This window comes from Neovison vison, chromosome 11, assembly GCF_020171115.1.
Source record: "Neovison vison isolate M4711 chromosome 11, ASM_NN_V1, whole genome shotgun sequence".
Classification (NCBI taxonomy): domain Eukaryota; kingdom Metazoa; phylum Chordata; class Mammalia; order Carnivora; family Mustelidae; genus Neogale; species Neogale vison.
Genome location: NC_058101.1, coordinates 157,925,957 through 157,943,484, shown reverse-complemented (window position 1 = coordinate 157,943,484; position 17,528 = coordinate 157,925,957). Strand labels below are relative to the sequence as shown.

The 17,528-nt window shown below is 34.3% G+C and overlaps 1 protein-coding gene across 1 annotated transcript in view; it reads left to right on the top strand.

The window, feature by feature from the left end:
* Positions 1–17,528, top strand: part of GALNTL6 (polypeptide N-acetylgalactosaminyltransferase like 6) — a 1,226,826-nt gene that overhangs the window by 438,222 nt on the left and 771,076 nt on the right. Inside the window, exon 3 of the mRNA XM_044225096.1 lies at positions 6,597–6,705. Coding sequence (XP_044081031.1) covers positions 6,597–6,705 — 109 coding nt within the window. The remainder of the gene's footprint in view (positions 1–6,596; positions 6,706–17,528) is intronic.

Genomic DNA, 17,528 nt, shown 5'->3' with positions numbered 1-17,528 from the left:
TTGGGAGATTTTTGATGACTATTTCAATCTCTTGATGGTTATGGGTCTGTTCAAGTTTTCCATATCTTCCAGGTTCAGTTTTGGTAGTTTATATGCCTCTAGGAATGCATCCATTTCTTCCAGATTGTCAAATTTGCTGGTGTATAGTTGCTCATAATATGTACTTAAAATTTTTTGTATTTCTTTGGTGTTGGTTGTGATCTCTCCTCTCTCACTCATGATTTTGTTAATTTGGGCCCTTTCTCTTTTCTTTTTGATAAGTTGGACAGGGGTTTATCAATCTTATTAATTCTTTCAAAGGATCAGCTCCTAGTTTCATTTATTTGTTCTGCTATTCTTTTGCTTTCTGTTTCATTGATTTCTGCTCTGATCTTTATTATTTCTCTTCTCCTGCTGGGTTTAGGCTCTCTTTGCTGTTCTTTCTCCAGCTCCTTTAGGTGTAGGGTTAGATTGTGTACTTGAGACCTTTCCTGTTTCTTGAGAAAGGATTGTATTGCTATATACTTTTCTCTCAGGACTGCCTTTGCTGTGTCCCAAAGATTTGAAACAGTTGTGTTTTCATTTTCATTTGTTTCTATGAATTTTTTAAATTCTTCTTTAATTTCCTGGTTGATCCATTCATTCTTTAGTAGGATGCTCTTTAGCCTCCATGTATTTGAGTTCTTTCCAACTTTCCTCTTGTGGTTGAGCTGTAGTTTCAATGCATTGTGGTCTGAAAATAGGCAGGGAATGATCCCAATCTTCTGGTAATGGTTGAGACCTGATTTGTGAACCAGGACGTGATCTATTCTGGAGAATGTTCCATGTGCACTAGAGAAGAATGTGTATTCTGTTGCTTTGGTATGGAATGTTCTGAATATATCTGTGATGTCCATCTGGTCCAATGTGTCATTTAAAGCCTTTATTTCCTTGGTGATCTTTTCCTTAAATGGTCTGTCCATTTCAGTGATGGGTGTGTTAAAGTCCCCTACTATTATTGTATTATTGTTGATGTGTTTCTTTGATTTTGTTATTAATTGGTTTATATAATTGGCTACTCCCAAGTTAGGGGCATAGATACTTAAAGTTGCTAGGTCTTCTTGTTGGACAGACCCTTAAAGTATGATATAGTGCTCTTCCTCATCTCTATTATAGTCTTTGACTTAAAATCTAATTTATTGGATTGAAGGATTGCCACCACTTTAAATCTGGAGGTGTCTTTGGGTCTAAATGAGTTTCTTGCAGACAGCATATCAGTGCATCTTGTTTTTTTATCCATTCTGATATGATGTGTCTTTTTATTGGAGCATTTAGCACATTTACATTCAGGGTAACTATTGAGAGATGTGAATTTTGTACCATTGTATTACCTGTAAGGTGACTGTTACTGTATATTGTCTCTGTTCCTTTCTAGCCTGTTACTTTTAGTTCTTCTCTTTGCTTAGAGGACCACTTTCAATATTTTCTGTAGGGTTGGTTTAGTGTTTGCAAATTCTTTTAGTTTTTTGTTTGTCCTGGAAGCTTTTTTTTTTTTTTTTTTTAAAGATTTCACTTGTTCATTTGACAGAGAGAGATCACAAGTAGGCAGAGAGGCAGGCAGAGAGAGAGAGAGGAGGAAGCAGGCTTCCCGCCGAGCAGAGAGCCCGATGCGGGACTCGATCCCAGGACCCTGAGATCATGACCTGAGCCGAAGGCAGCGGCTTAACCCACTGAGCCACCCAGGTGCCCCTGTCCTGGAAGCTTTTTATCTCTTTTTCTATTTTCAATGACAACCTGGCTGGTATTCTAGTATTCTTAGCTGCATTTTTTTTTCTCATTTAGTGATCTGAGTATATATCATGCCAGTCCTTTCTGGCCTGCCAGGTCTCTGTGGGTAAGTCTGCTTCCAATCTAATATTTCTACCCTTGTATGTTACAAACCTCTTGTCCCGAGCTGCTTTCAGGATTTTCTCTTTACCACTGAGACCTGTAAGTTTTACTATTAGATGATGGGGTGTGGACCTATTTTTATTGATTTTGAGGGGGATTCTGTGTGTCTCCTGGATTTTGATGCATGCATCCTTCACAAAATTAGAGAAATTCTCTGTTATAATTTGCTCCAATATACATTCTGCCCCCTCTCTCTTTCTTCTTCTTCTGGGATCCCAATTATTCTAATACAGTTTTGTCTTATGGTATCACTTATCTCTTGAATTCTGCCCTCATGGTCCAGTAGTTATCTATCTTTTTTTCTCAGCTTCTTTATTCTCCATCATTTGGTCTTCTGTATCACTAATTCTCTCTTCTTCCTGATTTATCCTAGCAGTGAGAACCTCTATTTTTTATTGCACCTTATCAATATCTTTTTTGATTTCAACTTGGTTAGGTTTTAGTTCTTTTATTTCTCCAGAAAGGGATTCTCTAGTATTTTCCATGCTTTTATTGAGCCCAGATAGCACCTTGATAGTCATCATTCTGAACTCTAGCTCTGACATATTACTAATGTCTGTACGTATTAGGTCCTTAGTCATCAGTACTAGTACCAATACTGCCTCTTGTTCTTTTTTATTGAGGTGAGTTTTTCTGCCTTGTCATTTTATCCAGATAAGAATAGATGTATGAGAGAACAAAATACTAAAAGGGTAGCAATGACCCCAGAAAAATATACACTAACCAAATCAGAAGAGTCATGAAACTGGGGGGTGGGGGGGGAGAAAAAAGAAAAAAAAAAAAAAAAATATATATATATATATATATATATATTGGACTGGTGAATAGAAGAGAGCCACAGACTTGATTTTGGGTGTATTTTGGTCTGTTAGAAGAAACTACTTCCCAAAATTTTAAAGAAAGAAGTATATATATATATATATATATATATATATATATATATATAAAATAAGTGTAAACATGATGAAGGATGGGACATGACTGTAAAGATGAGAATTTTAAAAGATTCTAAAAAAGAAATTGATTAATAAGAAGCTGGTTAAAAAAGAGGAAAGAATGTGATCAGACTGGAGACTAGAACAAAGCCATATGCTAGATTTAGGGTCTGTTTTGGTCTTTTAGAAGAAACTGTATCCCAAAATGTTAAAGAAAGAAAAACTTATATGTATATAGAAATATGGTTAAATACAATAAAGGAATAAAATATGACTATAACAATGAAAATGTAAAAAGATTTTTAAAACAGTGTTGATATGATAAAATAGTTTAAAAAACATTAAAATAGGAAAGAGAAAAAATTTTTAAAAATAGAATAAGAAAAAAATAGAATTTAAAATATTTAACTTTGAAAGGCTAAGGAATCATGGAGGAAAAACCATGAATTCTATGTACTATATTCCTGTAGCTCTGAAGTGTTGCAGTTCTCATTGATTGGTGAACTTAGTCTTGGCTGGATATTCTTGATGATCTCCTGGGGGAGGGGCCTGTTGTGATTCTCAAATGTCTTTGCCTGAGGCAGAGTTGCACCACCCTTACCAAGCTAAGTCATCTGCTTGGGTTCACTCTCGGTAGCTTTTGTTCCCTGAATGCTTTCTGTAGAGGTTTGGAGGAAGGGAATGAAAATGGCAGCCTCCCAATCTTCAGCCCGGAGGAGCTAAGATCTCGGGGCCCCACTCCTCAGGGCACCCTCAGAGAAAAGCAGTCAAGAGTTTCCCTAGTCTCCAGCATCACTCCATGCTCACCTGGCCTGTGACCCAGCATTTCTATCTCTGGCACCTGCCCCATTTGGAGTCTCCAAACCCAGCAGACTCCTGCCACAGGCTCTTTTGCCACTCTTTCCAGACGTGGAAGGAGGAGGTTTCCCCAGATCTGCCACTTGTGGTGTTCCAGCTTGAAGAGTAGTGGCTGGATTTTGCCTTAGATCATGGTTTAAGGTAAGCCCAAGCTGAGAGCCCCCACCTCGGCTAGTCTCTGTAGCCGGCTTTTCCTCTCCGATACCTGGCAGCTCTGCTACACTCAGACACCCCTGGTCTTTTTCTGAACCCACAGGTCCTGAGACTACACTGTCCACATAAGGGTCCCAACCCCTTGCTTAGCCTCTGGAGCAATGTTCCTCAGTGGAGTATACTTCTGGAAGTTCTGATTTTGTGCTCTGCTGCTCTACTGCTTGCCAGGAGCCAGCCCCTGCCCCCACGGTCTGCCTTCCTATATGTCACCTCTGATTCACTTCTCTGCAAGTCCTACCTTAAGAAAGTGGTTGATTTCTGTTCCTAGAATTGCTGCTCTTATTCTCTTTGATCTCCTGTTGAGTTTGTGGGTATTCAGAATGGTTTCATAACTATCTAGCTGAACTTCTGCGACCCAGTGATATTCCACCATCTTGCTCCTCCCTCTGAGAATCATTATCCTAACCTGTATTTTCACTTGTGTATGCCTGTATAGGTTCTGTGAGCTCTGCCTCAAATATAGCCAGATAGTAACCAAATTAACCACTTCCATACTAGTAAAACCCTTGTTGGCATCATAGGGCACATTGCAGAAGAGGGGGAATGTGTTAGATTATAAGAGCTGGTCAAAATGGGTGAAGTGTTGGAGGAGATCATCATGAGGACATGACCAACAGCTGGCAGGAGAATGGGGACCTGGGAAATCAGAGGCTCCTCACTCCTCCTGTGTCCTTGGAACATACACTCCACCTACTACTCCCACTAGGAATTGTTTAAAACAACAGCCTTGAGAGAATAAGGTATTGTTGAGACTATTAGATTGCATATGTGACTGAACCCAATTAAGGTTTCTATATAAACTTTTGAGATTCTGGCTGGCCTGTGCAAGGATCTACATGTCTTGGGGTGCCCAACACAAGCTTCATATGTAAGTTCCCTTGCTTATTATTCCTGTCAACCACTATACTGGAGTGGCCTGCCTCTTTCCTTTTTCGGGGCCCTGTTTGTGAACAATAAGTAACAAGAAAGAGTTTGGATATTTAGAGTTTACACAAGAAAATCTTCATGTTTAATATCAAAATTTGTTTTGAAATGATCTATTTTAATACAAAAGTGATATTTATAAATTGGTATTTTCTGAATTAGTATAAGAGATTTCCATTACTGTTCAATATTTATTATTGCAAATGCAAGTTTGAGACAAAACATGAGTTTTGCATTTTAAAGCTATTTGATTATTTAAAATGTCTGATTCCCAGCTGAATTTTGGTAAAATTTCTAATTATGAAAACAATTATCAATTAGAAAAAGTGTATGACATTTTTTAATGTTTGCTATTATAAACCCAAATGTCTTTCCAAAATTATTTTCCCATTTTCTTCTATTTTTACTATATTCTTTTCTGTTAATTTTTCCATAACTTTTCTTTCTTGTTATCCTCCTTTAAGAATTTATTCTTATTATCCTCAGTATTTTATATAAACTCATCATCATCCTTGTATGTTTATTCCTCTATTATTTTCATTTTCCTGAAATCACTACTCTTGTAAAAAATTCCTTTAAATATCTAGATAATAGTCACCTGATTTGGAAAATTTTTCTTCTGATTTTAAGTATTTTTTCATGTCAAACTCCATTTTCATCCTTTCAAACAAGTGGATCCTTTATAACCTACAAAGATGGACTGAGATATATAATAGTCTTACTATTTCAAACTAAGAAATAAGACATTTTATTTGTCTTGGAAAGCCTCTTGGAATAAAATTTCTGCACTCAGATTATTTTTTTTGTTGTTTTATCCAATTTGAAACTTTAAATTTTACCCTTCATTCTGGAGATGTATTATTTACTTCAAAAAGTAAACCAAAAAAAATGGTATGTGGATATGAAAACATTTATTTTGTATTATGTTGAGTATTAAGATTGTGAAAATAAATTTCATTCAAAACATTTGTTTCTTATTACCAAGAATAAACACCAAAAATGTAATCTCAGCAATGCACACAAATGTAATTTTCAAGTTGACATTGGAACATACTAGGTTTTACAAAAGCATAAAACATATGTTGTGACTATAGTTGTTGAGTAGTTGCTAACTACAACTGCAAGTGTAACCATGTACCATACTTTGACAGAAATCTAGATGGGAGACAGTTTTAATAGTTGTTAGGATCACAATTTTGGTCTTAACTGTTCCAAGTTCTGACTTTGCCACTGTGGTTTAATTCAAATTATTTCTGTTCTCTGGGCCTAACTTTAATTGGCAGAAAAATGGAGCTAGTTAACCATAGACTACCATAAAGATTAAACAATCTTTTATATGCAGAGTATTTAACATAGTGCCTGGCTTATAGTGAGCATTCAGTGAATGGTTGCTTAATATTATTATCAGGGCATTCAAATATACTTGATCAAAATGAGTGAAACTGCAAATCACAATCAAAATTAATTCTATTTAGTACCATTACTAGTATTATGCTCAGAGGAGGTGATACAGTGAGTTATAAATATCTCTGGATAAAGCAAAATAGGAAATTGTAGGGGTTGTGAGTGACGCAGGCTCTTATTTTAAAATCTGTATATTAATCTTGTCACTAGCAAGAGCTTTCTTTTCAATATTCTTAGAAGAATCATTATTCAACAAATTTTCTTTGATTGCCTATTATGTGCTCGGCTGTGTTTACCTACCATGCAGAAGGAAATACCTCCTTTTTATGCTCTGAATACTTTCCTTTTCCACAGACATTTCCACTGGGCCTGGGAGATGGGCAATTCTATGCATGGACAGATGGTTTGAGAAGAAAGGACTGGCATGACTATGAAAGCATTCAGAAAGAGGCTATGCGCTCAGGTATGAAGTCCAGTGTAAGCCAAAGTGCTATTTTACTTACTGCAGTATCTCATTTGTCTCTTAAAGAATCTCTAATTAGCATTTCTTCTATGTCTTTTGGGGATATTGGAGTCAATGTTGGAGAGAATTAAAACAATTTCAAATTTCAGAGAGAGAACAAATAATGAATAGCTTTTACAATATTAGCTTAAGAAGAGGACATACAAGTTTTAGAAATCTATAATATTTCATATTTCTGAGCTGCCTTTTAATAATCTCCGGGAAGATATTGAGATTTATAAGTGAGACTTGCCTTGGTAGATACCTGTGTTGAGCTTGATTCATTTGTTAGGGCTGAGGTATATCTAACTGACAATGCACAGTATTCAAGGAATACTACAATTCTAGGCATTGGGGAGGCTACAGCAAATGGTGGATCACAGGATCTGGGGACCTGAGGTTGACAGTACTTGAGCAAACAGGCAGGGAGTGGAAAAGAATCAAGTAGGTCTGTATATATGCAGCAGAATTCTAGTCTTGGACTAGAGAAAATATTTTACTTCTTGGAAAAAATAACAGGAAAAATTAAGTCTTTGTAGAAAGACTGTAAAATTAAGTAGTTGGTAATAGAGATTCAGAAAGGTGTATAATTAGACATCAAATGAACATGAGTAACATATGGTAGGAAGTCCTTATGCTTTTACTCAGCCGGAGGAGCTCTGGGTTTTGTGTTTTGTTTTTGTTTTTTTTCCCCATAGTGAAGCTGCCGTAGAAATAGAGAACTTCTTGTTTGGTAAAGAAATCTGGAAAGCACTGAGACACTGCATTCTAAGTCAAATCAGCAGCAAAACTGTGACTAATCACAGTATGAGGTCCTCCTGGTTAAACTTTTTCATAGCTCATTTCATCAGGAAAACTGGAGAGAGAGTATTTAAAGTTAGGCAATTGTGCAGGTTATGAACTTTTCTTTGCTCTGGGTTGGTTGTGGTTGACCTAATTAAAGTCTTCTTTCATTTTCTTCTTCCATTCCTTTTCTTTAAAAATTAAGATCTTCTCCACACCCCCCAACTTCATTAAAGTTGTTCATCCTAAGGATGTTCTCTATTTGTCAGAGAACCAGCCTCTTTCAGGTTTCATCGTCTGCCCATCTTGGCCATGACCAGGTGAACAGTCATGAAAGTGAGTTCTTTACCAGCATCTTCACTTTTGGGCTCTCTTATCTTTTTCTTCTATTTGCTCCATTAGCCCATATGAATCCAGCCATCTGTTTCTCTTTCTAACCCCAGGATGCTGAAATTTTTTTTTGAGATGTTCATATAATTTAATCAACTGAAGCTGCAATTTATTGAACAGATATTTTGTATTAGATACTTTACATATGAATTTTATTTAAAATTCATAATGACTCTAACACATATTATTATTCCCAATTTATAAGAAAAGGAAGAGAGAAAAAAAGAAAAAAAAAACTATGGAACTGAGGTCTTTAAGAGTTTATTAAATATTATCCAAGGTCAAACAACTAATAATTTACAGAGCTAGATTAAAAATCAGGTCTTTTCATGCTCTATTAGACCCCAGTGTTAGACATCAAATAATAATATTTGGGCAATATGGAGTAATGACAAGAGCATATATGCAAGGGAGAGGCACACCTGGATTCAGATTCTAACTTTTCTCTACATGAGCTGTGTAAGTAGCATATCCATTTATCTTTCTGATACTATTCTTTGCAGAATTTTTGTAAGCCTTAAAGAAAATATACCTAAAGTAATTTGCTAATTATTTGGACATATTATAAACTCAACTAATGATAACTATAATTATTAATTCATCCAAGTTTCTTTCACCTAATTTGCTATGCCTAAACTTCACTTGTGCTGATGGTTTTGGATACAAAATCCGGTATTCCACATTGATTTCTGCTTCGTATAACTCTGCTCCTGTATAAACATGCTGTTGCTGTCCTCATCTTATTTGGGCCAAGGGAAAGTTGACCTACCAAGAAAATTGGGAATATAAAAAATTTTCTAAGGCAGAAATTTTCTATGGAATTAAAATATTTTTAAATGCAAGGATATTATATGATTCACTGGAAGATAGATGACAAATGAAATAGACTAAAATTCATCATTTTAAAAAAATTTATGAAATAGAACATAAATAAAAGGACTGTACACACACAAACATACAAGCAGGTACATAATCAAAATGAGCATCTCTGGTGTTTGCTGGGGGGAGGGGGGTTGGAAGAAGGGGGGTAGGGTTATGGACATTGGGGAGGGTATGTGCTTTTGGGTAAATTGGAAGGGGAGATGAACCATGAGAGACTATGGACTCTGAAAAACAATCTGAGGGGTTTGAAGTGGCGGGGGGGTGGGAGGTTGGTGGTACCAGGTGGTGGGTATTATAGAGGGCACAGCTAGCATGGAGCACTGGGTGTGGTGAAAAAATAATGAATACTGTTTTTCTGAAAATAAATAAATTGGAAAAAAAAATACCCAAGCCAAGGAAAAGGATCATCCATGTAGTGTTTTACTACCTAATTATATATACCTAAACAAATACTGTTGCCTTTTTCTGTGTTTGGACTTGATCTAAAAATTGAATCGTAATGTATGACTTTTATTCCTTCACTCAGAATTATTTCTGAGATTCATTTCTGTCAATGTGTGTAATTCTAGTTGATTTATTTCTACTATTGTTTAATTTTCTACAACATTCTCCTCTTTGTGGGCATCTGGGGAGTTCCTACGTTTTGGTTGTTGTATATAATGTTGCTATAAATATTTTTATATGTGGTTCTGGAGTAGAAGTTAATTAAATTAAGAGATAGTTGACTATTTTTCACTATTGAATGGTCCATTCTATAGCATATATTATTTTAATTTGCTGCCTATTTATTATCTTTAGAAATGTGTTTATATTTTAGTCACAGTTTTTTTTAGTGTTATTCCTAGAAAACTAATGTTTTATGGGTATTGTATGTGTTATTGATTTTATTGAAATTCCACATGGTTTATAGGTGGTTTATAGAAAATAAATTTTAATATTTATTTGAACTTAGAAAACTTTCTAAACTCTTCTACTAATTATAACCATTTACCTATAAGCTAACTTAAATTTTTAATGTACATACTTATGGTATCTACAAGTAATGACAGTGGTTATTTTTTTCCATTCCAGATCTTATAATATACATTCTTTTTGTTCAGTTCTAGTAACTGCACTTACTAGGTGTTCCTGTGTAATGGTGATTAGTAGTTGTTGGTGGCAATTTTTGACTTGTTACAATTCTAAGTATAACAAATTAGACACATACTTTAATGTTTCATGTCACTATTAAAAAAATAAAATTTGTTATGGTTGTTAAGCTTTCTTCAGCTAGGTTTGTTGAGAGTTTGGTTTATTTTTGTTTAAACCTAAATGAATGCTGTTTTTAATCAAAGGTTTTTTGCTTGTTTTCATCTATTGAAATAGAAAATATGATAAATGTTCTCCTTTAATCTGTTATTTGAGTAAATTATTTCTATTGATTTTGTAATGGAAATCAATTGTGCCATTCTAGACTAAATCTGTCTTTTTATTATTACTGGATTTAGTTTGCTAATATTTTATTCAACATTTTTGAGTCTTTTTATTCATGAATGAATATTGGACATGAGTTTTTCTTTCTCATAGAGTCCTTGTCAAGTTTTGGTAACAATGTAATGATAGCTTCATAAGTTACTTGAGTAATAGCTTCTCTTTTTCTACACTTCGTAATTGCTTGTTACATGTGATAATTATATATTTTCTAATAATTAGGGAGACCTGGTAGCTAAAACTGTCTGGACCTGGACTTTTTTTGGAGTAAAGATTTTTAACTACTACCTTAAGATTTTTAAATAGTTATAGTGCTAGTTTTTGTGTCTATTTTTCTTGCAACTATATTTTTCCAGCATTTTATCCATTACATCTAAATATTCATATTTATTAACAAATTTATTTGTAATGTTCTTAAATATTTCATGTCTGCAACATTTAAATTTATTTTGTGTTTTCTTTCAAATATCATTTGTACTTTTTTCTTCATTTCTTCTTAATCTATTAAACCAGGAGCTTGTCAATTTTATTATTCATTGTGAAAACCAATTTTGCTACTTTATTTATCTTACCATCACATTTTTCTCATTGATTTATAGTCTTATATGTATTATTTCTTTTATTTTAATTCCTTTCATTGCTATATATTTTTTAAATTTTAAAAATAGACTCATAGTTTTTAAATTTCAGTCTCCTACTATAGACCACGGATTTAGGGCTCTCAATTCCCTTCTCAGTACCACTTTAAGTACTTCACACTTCTCTGTAGTCTAATGTTTTATATTTTTTATGTTTCAGTTAGTTATATTTTAGTTGCATTTTGAAATGTCTGGACTACATAAATGCTGAAATTATCTTAAAAATAAGAAAATCCAGAAACTACCTCCTGATCAAATCTCAATAACCTTTGGAAAAGCACAGTAACATAATAGGCTGCATGCATTTCATTAATGTCTTTGTTAATGTTTTTATTAATAGTGTTCATTTGTTTTGTTCTGGCAAGTGCATCTTTGATGCATATTTGGTAATTTTTTTTTTAAAGATTTTATTTATTTATTTATTTGACAGAGAGAGATCACAAGCAGGCAGAGAGGCAGGCAGAGATAGAGGAGGAAGCAGGCTCCCTGCTGAGCAGAGAGCCCGATGCGGGCCTCGATCCCAGGACCCTGAGATCATGACCTGAGCCAAAGGCAGTGGCTTAACCCACTGAGCCACCCAGGCGCCCCATATTTGGTAATTTTTGAGATATCAGGTATTTTAAATATCTGCTTTTAATTAGTTGGTGATTTTTTTGAAGGATGGGGAATATGTTGTTAAACACCACAGGTGAGTAATGAGGAAGATATGGCTTTCACCTTTCAGGAAATGAATATTTCTTGCATTAATACAATATAAACAGAAAACAGGCGATTGAAGGATAGACCCTAAGACCTTAGGTGTAGTATTAGGGATATTTTCTAGTGCATCTGTACCCACAGAGTTATACTAAATTAAGAAGATTATTTGAATTTGTTAGGAAAATTCTAACTAATGTTCATAGAAACCCAGAGTATTTATTATTCCATAATCTTACACTTTTTTGTTTTGGGATTAGTATTAACCAGAATACTTTAAGTATAGAAGAAGTGAATTCACATAGCATTTCAGGGTCAGGAAGGTTTCCTGGAAGAGGTAAACCAAATTTGAAAGGATAAAGTTCTACCATGATAACAGATAAATTTAGTTTTCATTTAATTAATTCCCTGATCTCTTTCTCATGAATGGTTACTAAGTCATATTTTTAGCATGACTATTTTTTCTAATTATACATTTTCTGTATATGACCTCACTGTGTCCCACTGAGTTAGTTTCAGCATCAGATTCTCATTTGAGAATTTATTAACATTATGTTTTTTCTTTTAACAGTTTATCTATCCTTTTGAGTGGTACTGTATCAAAAAATTGAGACACATGCTATTTGAATATCATTCACATAATTTATAAAAGCTGAATGGAAGGAACTAAAATAGGGAATCCTTTGATATAAAAGACAATGTACAAATTGATATTGATATGTTATTTACTATGTTATCTTATACACTATTCATTATAATTGCAATAGCAGCTAGAAAGCTATTCAGCTACATTTCTCCATATATAATTTGAAAAAAGAAAGTCCATGTATTTCTGAAATCAAAGTAGCTCTGCTTATGGCATATCCCTGACTATGGATCTAATAACTTGACCAGATGTTGAGAAGAAAATGCAATTGGTTTAGGTAGCTGTTCCTTAATTGTATATGTGATGTTTCCTAATTTTTGTAACATATTTCTCTAAGTGGTAAAAACATCCTTTCACACAATCGATCTAGAGTGGTGTGTATGCATGTGTGTATGTGCACATATGCCCATGTGTTTTATGAAATCATTTTATGTTTAATTTAGTTTATTTTATTAACATAAAATGTATTATTAGCCCCAGGGGTACAGGTCTGTGAATCGCCAGGTTTACACACTTCACAGCACTCACCATAGCACATACCCTCCCCAATGTCCATAACCCAACCACCCTTCCTCTGTCAACCCTCAGTTTGTTTTGTGAGATTAAGAGTCTCTTGTGGTTTGTCTCCCTCCCAATCTCATCTTGTTTCATTTATTCTTTTCCTACCCCTCAAAACCCCCATGTTACCTCTCAACTTCCTCATATTAGGGAGATCATATGACAGTTGTCTTTCTCTGATTGACTTATTTCGCTAAGTGTAATACCCTCTAGTTCCATCCACGTCATTGCAAAAGGCAAGATTTCATTTCTTTTGATGGCTGCATAGTATTCCATTGTATATATATACCACTTCTTCTTTATCCATTCATCTGTTGATGGACATCTAGGTTCTTTCCATAGTTTGGCTATTGTGGACATTGCTGCTATAAACATTCGGTGCACATGCCCCTTTGGATCACTACATTTGTATATTTAGGGTAAATACCCGGTAGTGTGATTGCTGGGTCATAGGGTAGCTCTATTTTCAACTTTTTGAGGAACCTCCGTGCTGTTTTCCAGAGTGGTTGCACCAACTTGCATTCCCACCAACAGTGTAGGAGGGTTCCCCTTTCTCCACATCCTCACCAGCATCTGTCATTTCCTGACTTGTTAATTTTAGCCATTCTGACTGGTGTGAGGTGGTATCTCATTGAGGTTTTGATTTGTATTTCCTTGATGCTGATGATGTGGAGCATATTTTCATGAGTCTGTTGGCCATCTGGATGTCTTCTTTGCAGAAATATCTGTTCATGTCCTCTGCCCATTTCTTGATTGGTATGAAATCATTTTTAACACTGCTCATCTGTATTTCTAGAAAGCACTTATTTTTAGTTTTGAAATTTGAAAATTGTCCTGTCCAGTTTTCTTTGTATCTTAATTCTAAGGATTTTCACTGTGTTTATCACTGGTTTTTGGATTTCATTATGTGTGAACTCAACATGTAAAAAGCTCTTCCTAACTCTTGTATTTGATCTATTTCTTTGAAACAGATTATCTTCTTGTATAATCATATCAACTTGTGCATTTTACTATAAGCCTCAGGAATCTTATGAAATTGTATCTGACTTTTCCCTACTTCTATTTGTCTTAGCTAATGATAGTTTTGAATATTCAAAGTTTTCATTAAGTCTTATCATTTTATTCATTTTTTCATTCATTTGTCCAAAAAATGATTTTTAATGTCACTATATTTCAAATATTGCTCCAAACTCCAGAGGAAAAAAATAGATAAAAATGAATTACATGGCTCTTGAAAAGTGTGCAGCATGGTTGAAGGACATTTCACTGTTATCAAATAGTGATCAAACCTTTGATCAAACCTTTGATCTCTCTTACCTAAATTATTTCAGTAGCCTATCAACTGTTCTCCTTGTCCCATAGTCAGCTCTTCAATTAGCAACTAGAGGAATCTTCTAAAAATACATAATGTGATGAGATCATTTGACTCATCTGCTCAAAAGCCTACAAATTCTGGCCATCATAATAAAAATTAAATCCAAATCAATTCCCTGATTATGAGGTCCAACATGATCCATCCCTACTTTTGTCACTTTCGTGGTCTCCTACTGATTGATACTTAGTCTCTCCACTGGTTACATCGTTTATCCTAGAGCGTGCTAAACAAGTTGCAGGACTTTTCACTTGCTATTCCTGCTGCCTGGAATGCTGGTAATTTGTATCTTCCAAACCAACTTCTACTTCAGAAGGTCACAAGACTATGTATCACCTGTATAGACATTTTGCCAGTCACTATATTATCATATATAGGTATAGTCTTTTTCATTCACTTTCTATCACTTTGCTCTACTTAATTTTTATAGCAATTATCTACCTATTTAACGAAGTAAAAAATATAATTCCTTGTAATACAATCACTTGCCCAAGGGCTCTAAATCACAACATTATCTTTAATCATTTAATCATCAGGCTTTTTGAATAATGACACTCCTGTATAAGTAAGTTTTGTGAGGGCACCTATGTGGCTCAGTTGGTTAAACTCTGACTCTTGATTTCGGCTCAGGTCATGATCTCAGGGTTCTGAGATCAATTCTCCTGTCAGCTCCATGCTGAGTGTGGAGCCTGCTTAAGATTCTCTCTCTCCCACTCCCTTTGGCCTTCACACCCCCCCCTTTGATAAAAAAGAAATGGAGGAAGAAAGGAAGGAAGGAGGGAAGGAAAAAGTATTGTGAAAACCTGACACAACATGATTTTTACTTTTCCCTCCTGGAGATTAGATCCTAGGATCCCGTAAACCTTATGATCTAAGTTACCAAATGTTCATACCTAATTATTGTGAATTTCCACGGCAAAACATCTAAAGAATACGAATTAAAACACTATTTGAGATGGAGGAATGCACCATACTTTAAAATGATTAATACTAGGCTTTCGTAAGTTCCTTTAAACAACAGCTCCCTTTAGTGCTGATCAGGGACCCATTTTGTTCTTAAATGTCTTTATTCTACATAATTGAACAATTTTACTAACCAAACAGAATGGGAAGCAGAAATGTGCTTCATTGCTTTCTGTATCTTCGCTTAATAAACTTCTATTACTTAAAAAAAGAGAAAGAAAGAAAGAAAGAAAGAAAAAAACAAATGTGCTTCATCTGGGAGATACAGTAACTGCTTTGCATTGAGGAAGTAAAACAATGGTAATTTTGCTATAACTACTATGTATCTTAAAAACAATATATGGTATCTTTTTTTATCACTAGCAACAAAGAGCATTGTTATTGTTAATGATTTCAGAATAATTTATACATCTATGATGTGTTCTCAGTAAATTTTGCAATGAGATTTTTTGAGAGGAGGTCAACATTGGGAATTATTACCAAAATAACATTCATTATTATTCATTAGGTTAAAATTAACTTTTAATGAAATATTTCCTTTGACAGTCATTGTATAATAATAAAAATGTAAAATGGAAGTGGAAAGATTATGAGCATTCTGTTAAGATGTATCATTTATATGTCTAATAATAGAACAAAATTTGGCTGAATTGGATTGAGTGACATTAGGGAAAAACCCCTTCAACATTATAATATGAAAGTAGCAGTAGAAATATCTCAGGACGAGGTACCAGGTGGTGGGTATTATAGAGGGCACAGATTGCATGGAGCACTGCATGTGGTGCAAAAATAATGAATACTGTTATGCTGAAAATAAATAAAAAATAAATTAAAAAAAAGAAATATCTCAGGAGATTTATTAAACTGCAATGAGTTTGTATTTAAAAAAAAGACAAAATTAATTTTTAAAATAGTGCAACTTACTGTTTTTTTTGCAAAACTCCAAATATCTCTATTTAGAAATATCAACTTCCCATGGGCAAATGTGCATAAAATTAATTGGCATTATTTTTCACATTAGTAAAATGTGGTTTAATGATAGCACCTGTGACACAGTTATTTTAAGTATTAATTAAATTATATAATTAAACTGGAATGTAGTTATCCTCAATTAATGGCTATTTGTATATTTATAGATCCCTGATTACTATGCCTATGTGATTATATTTGAATCACCTGTAATTTGAATAATTTTTCTTGTGCTTTCGAATCTAGCCAATTGACACATAATCTCCCCATAATTGTCATGAGAGGGTTCATATTAACACGTACTTCAAGTGGATCTATCTCTCTTCACTTTAGGTTTCATTCTTAAAAGGCAAACATCTTATAAGCACCTGTCCCAAACCTGTATCCAACCTGGTATTGTACTTATGTTTTGTAAAAAATCTCTTTTATATGGTAGCTGTGATTATCATCAATTTTTTTCTGGCTATAAATGCCCCATATTTTGGTGGAGCTATATGAGTAGATCATAATCCTTGGTCATGAAGTAATGTGAAAATGTTCTGCTGAAGTGAGATGATCTCTGATAAGAGCCAAGAAGGAAAAGATGAGAAACATCTAGTAAAAGAAAGGATTTGAATCTAAATGGATCAAGTAAACTAAGGTTAAATTGATTTTATGCCTGTCATTCATTTTCCTGAAGTCTTGCACTCAATTTTGTTCTTCCCAGTTTTAACCCTTTCCTGTACAGCTTTGACATAAGTAAGTGTAAGTCTGTATTTTCTATCAGCTTGTCACACAGAAAACTCTTAATATCCACTATTACTTATACCTCAACTCTAATGGTAATCTTTCTATTTCTCAACTCTAATGGTAAATCTTAAAACTCCATGAAGTTACATTTGTTATTTTTGCTGTGGCTTTAATTTTAGTGGGACTTAGAACCATCCTTACATTTAGTGTAATACAGTTTATGGACTTACGCAGTGTATGTAAGTTTTTGGAAGAAGAGTGAGAGAACAAAAAATAAAGAATAAATTTTTGATGACCTGGGACTCTTCTGTATGAGAGTAACAAAGATTTATAATATACTAATGCTATTGCAACTGAGAGTTTCCCAAGATTTGAGGGATTGTAATTCATTCAACCTTAAATGACCATGATGGCATTGTATTTTAGGCATAATTCATAGAGATTCAAGTGATTATTTGAACATCCTCCAAAATTCTTATCCAGGATCTGGCAAAAATATTTCAGTAATGAGTCCTGGGCCTTCTTGGCTCTATTATCTATGAGGAAATATGTGTGTTTACCCACTAGGGAAGGAAAAGTGCCAGTGCCTGAAACTGATGGCAACACTTTCTAGACATTGGCTTCAGAACCATAAATGCCAGTTTGACTCGATTCTCTCTGAGCGAATAGCAGTCTTCATGCCAGATGA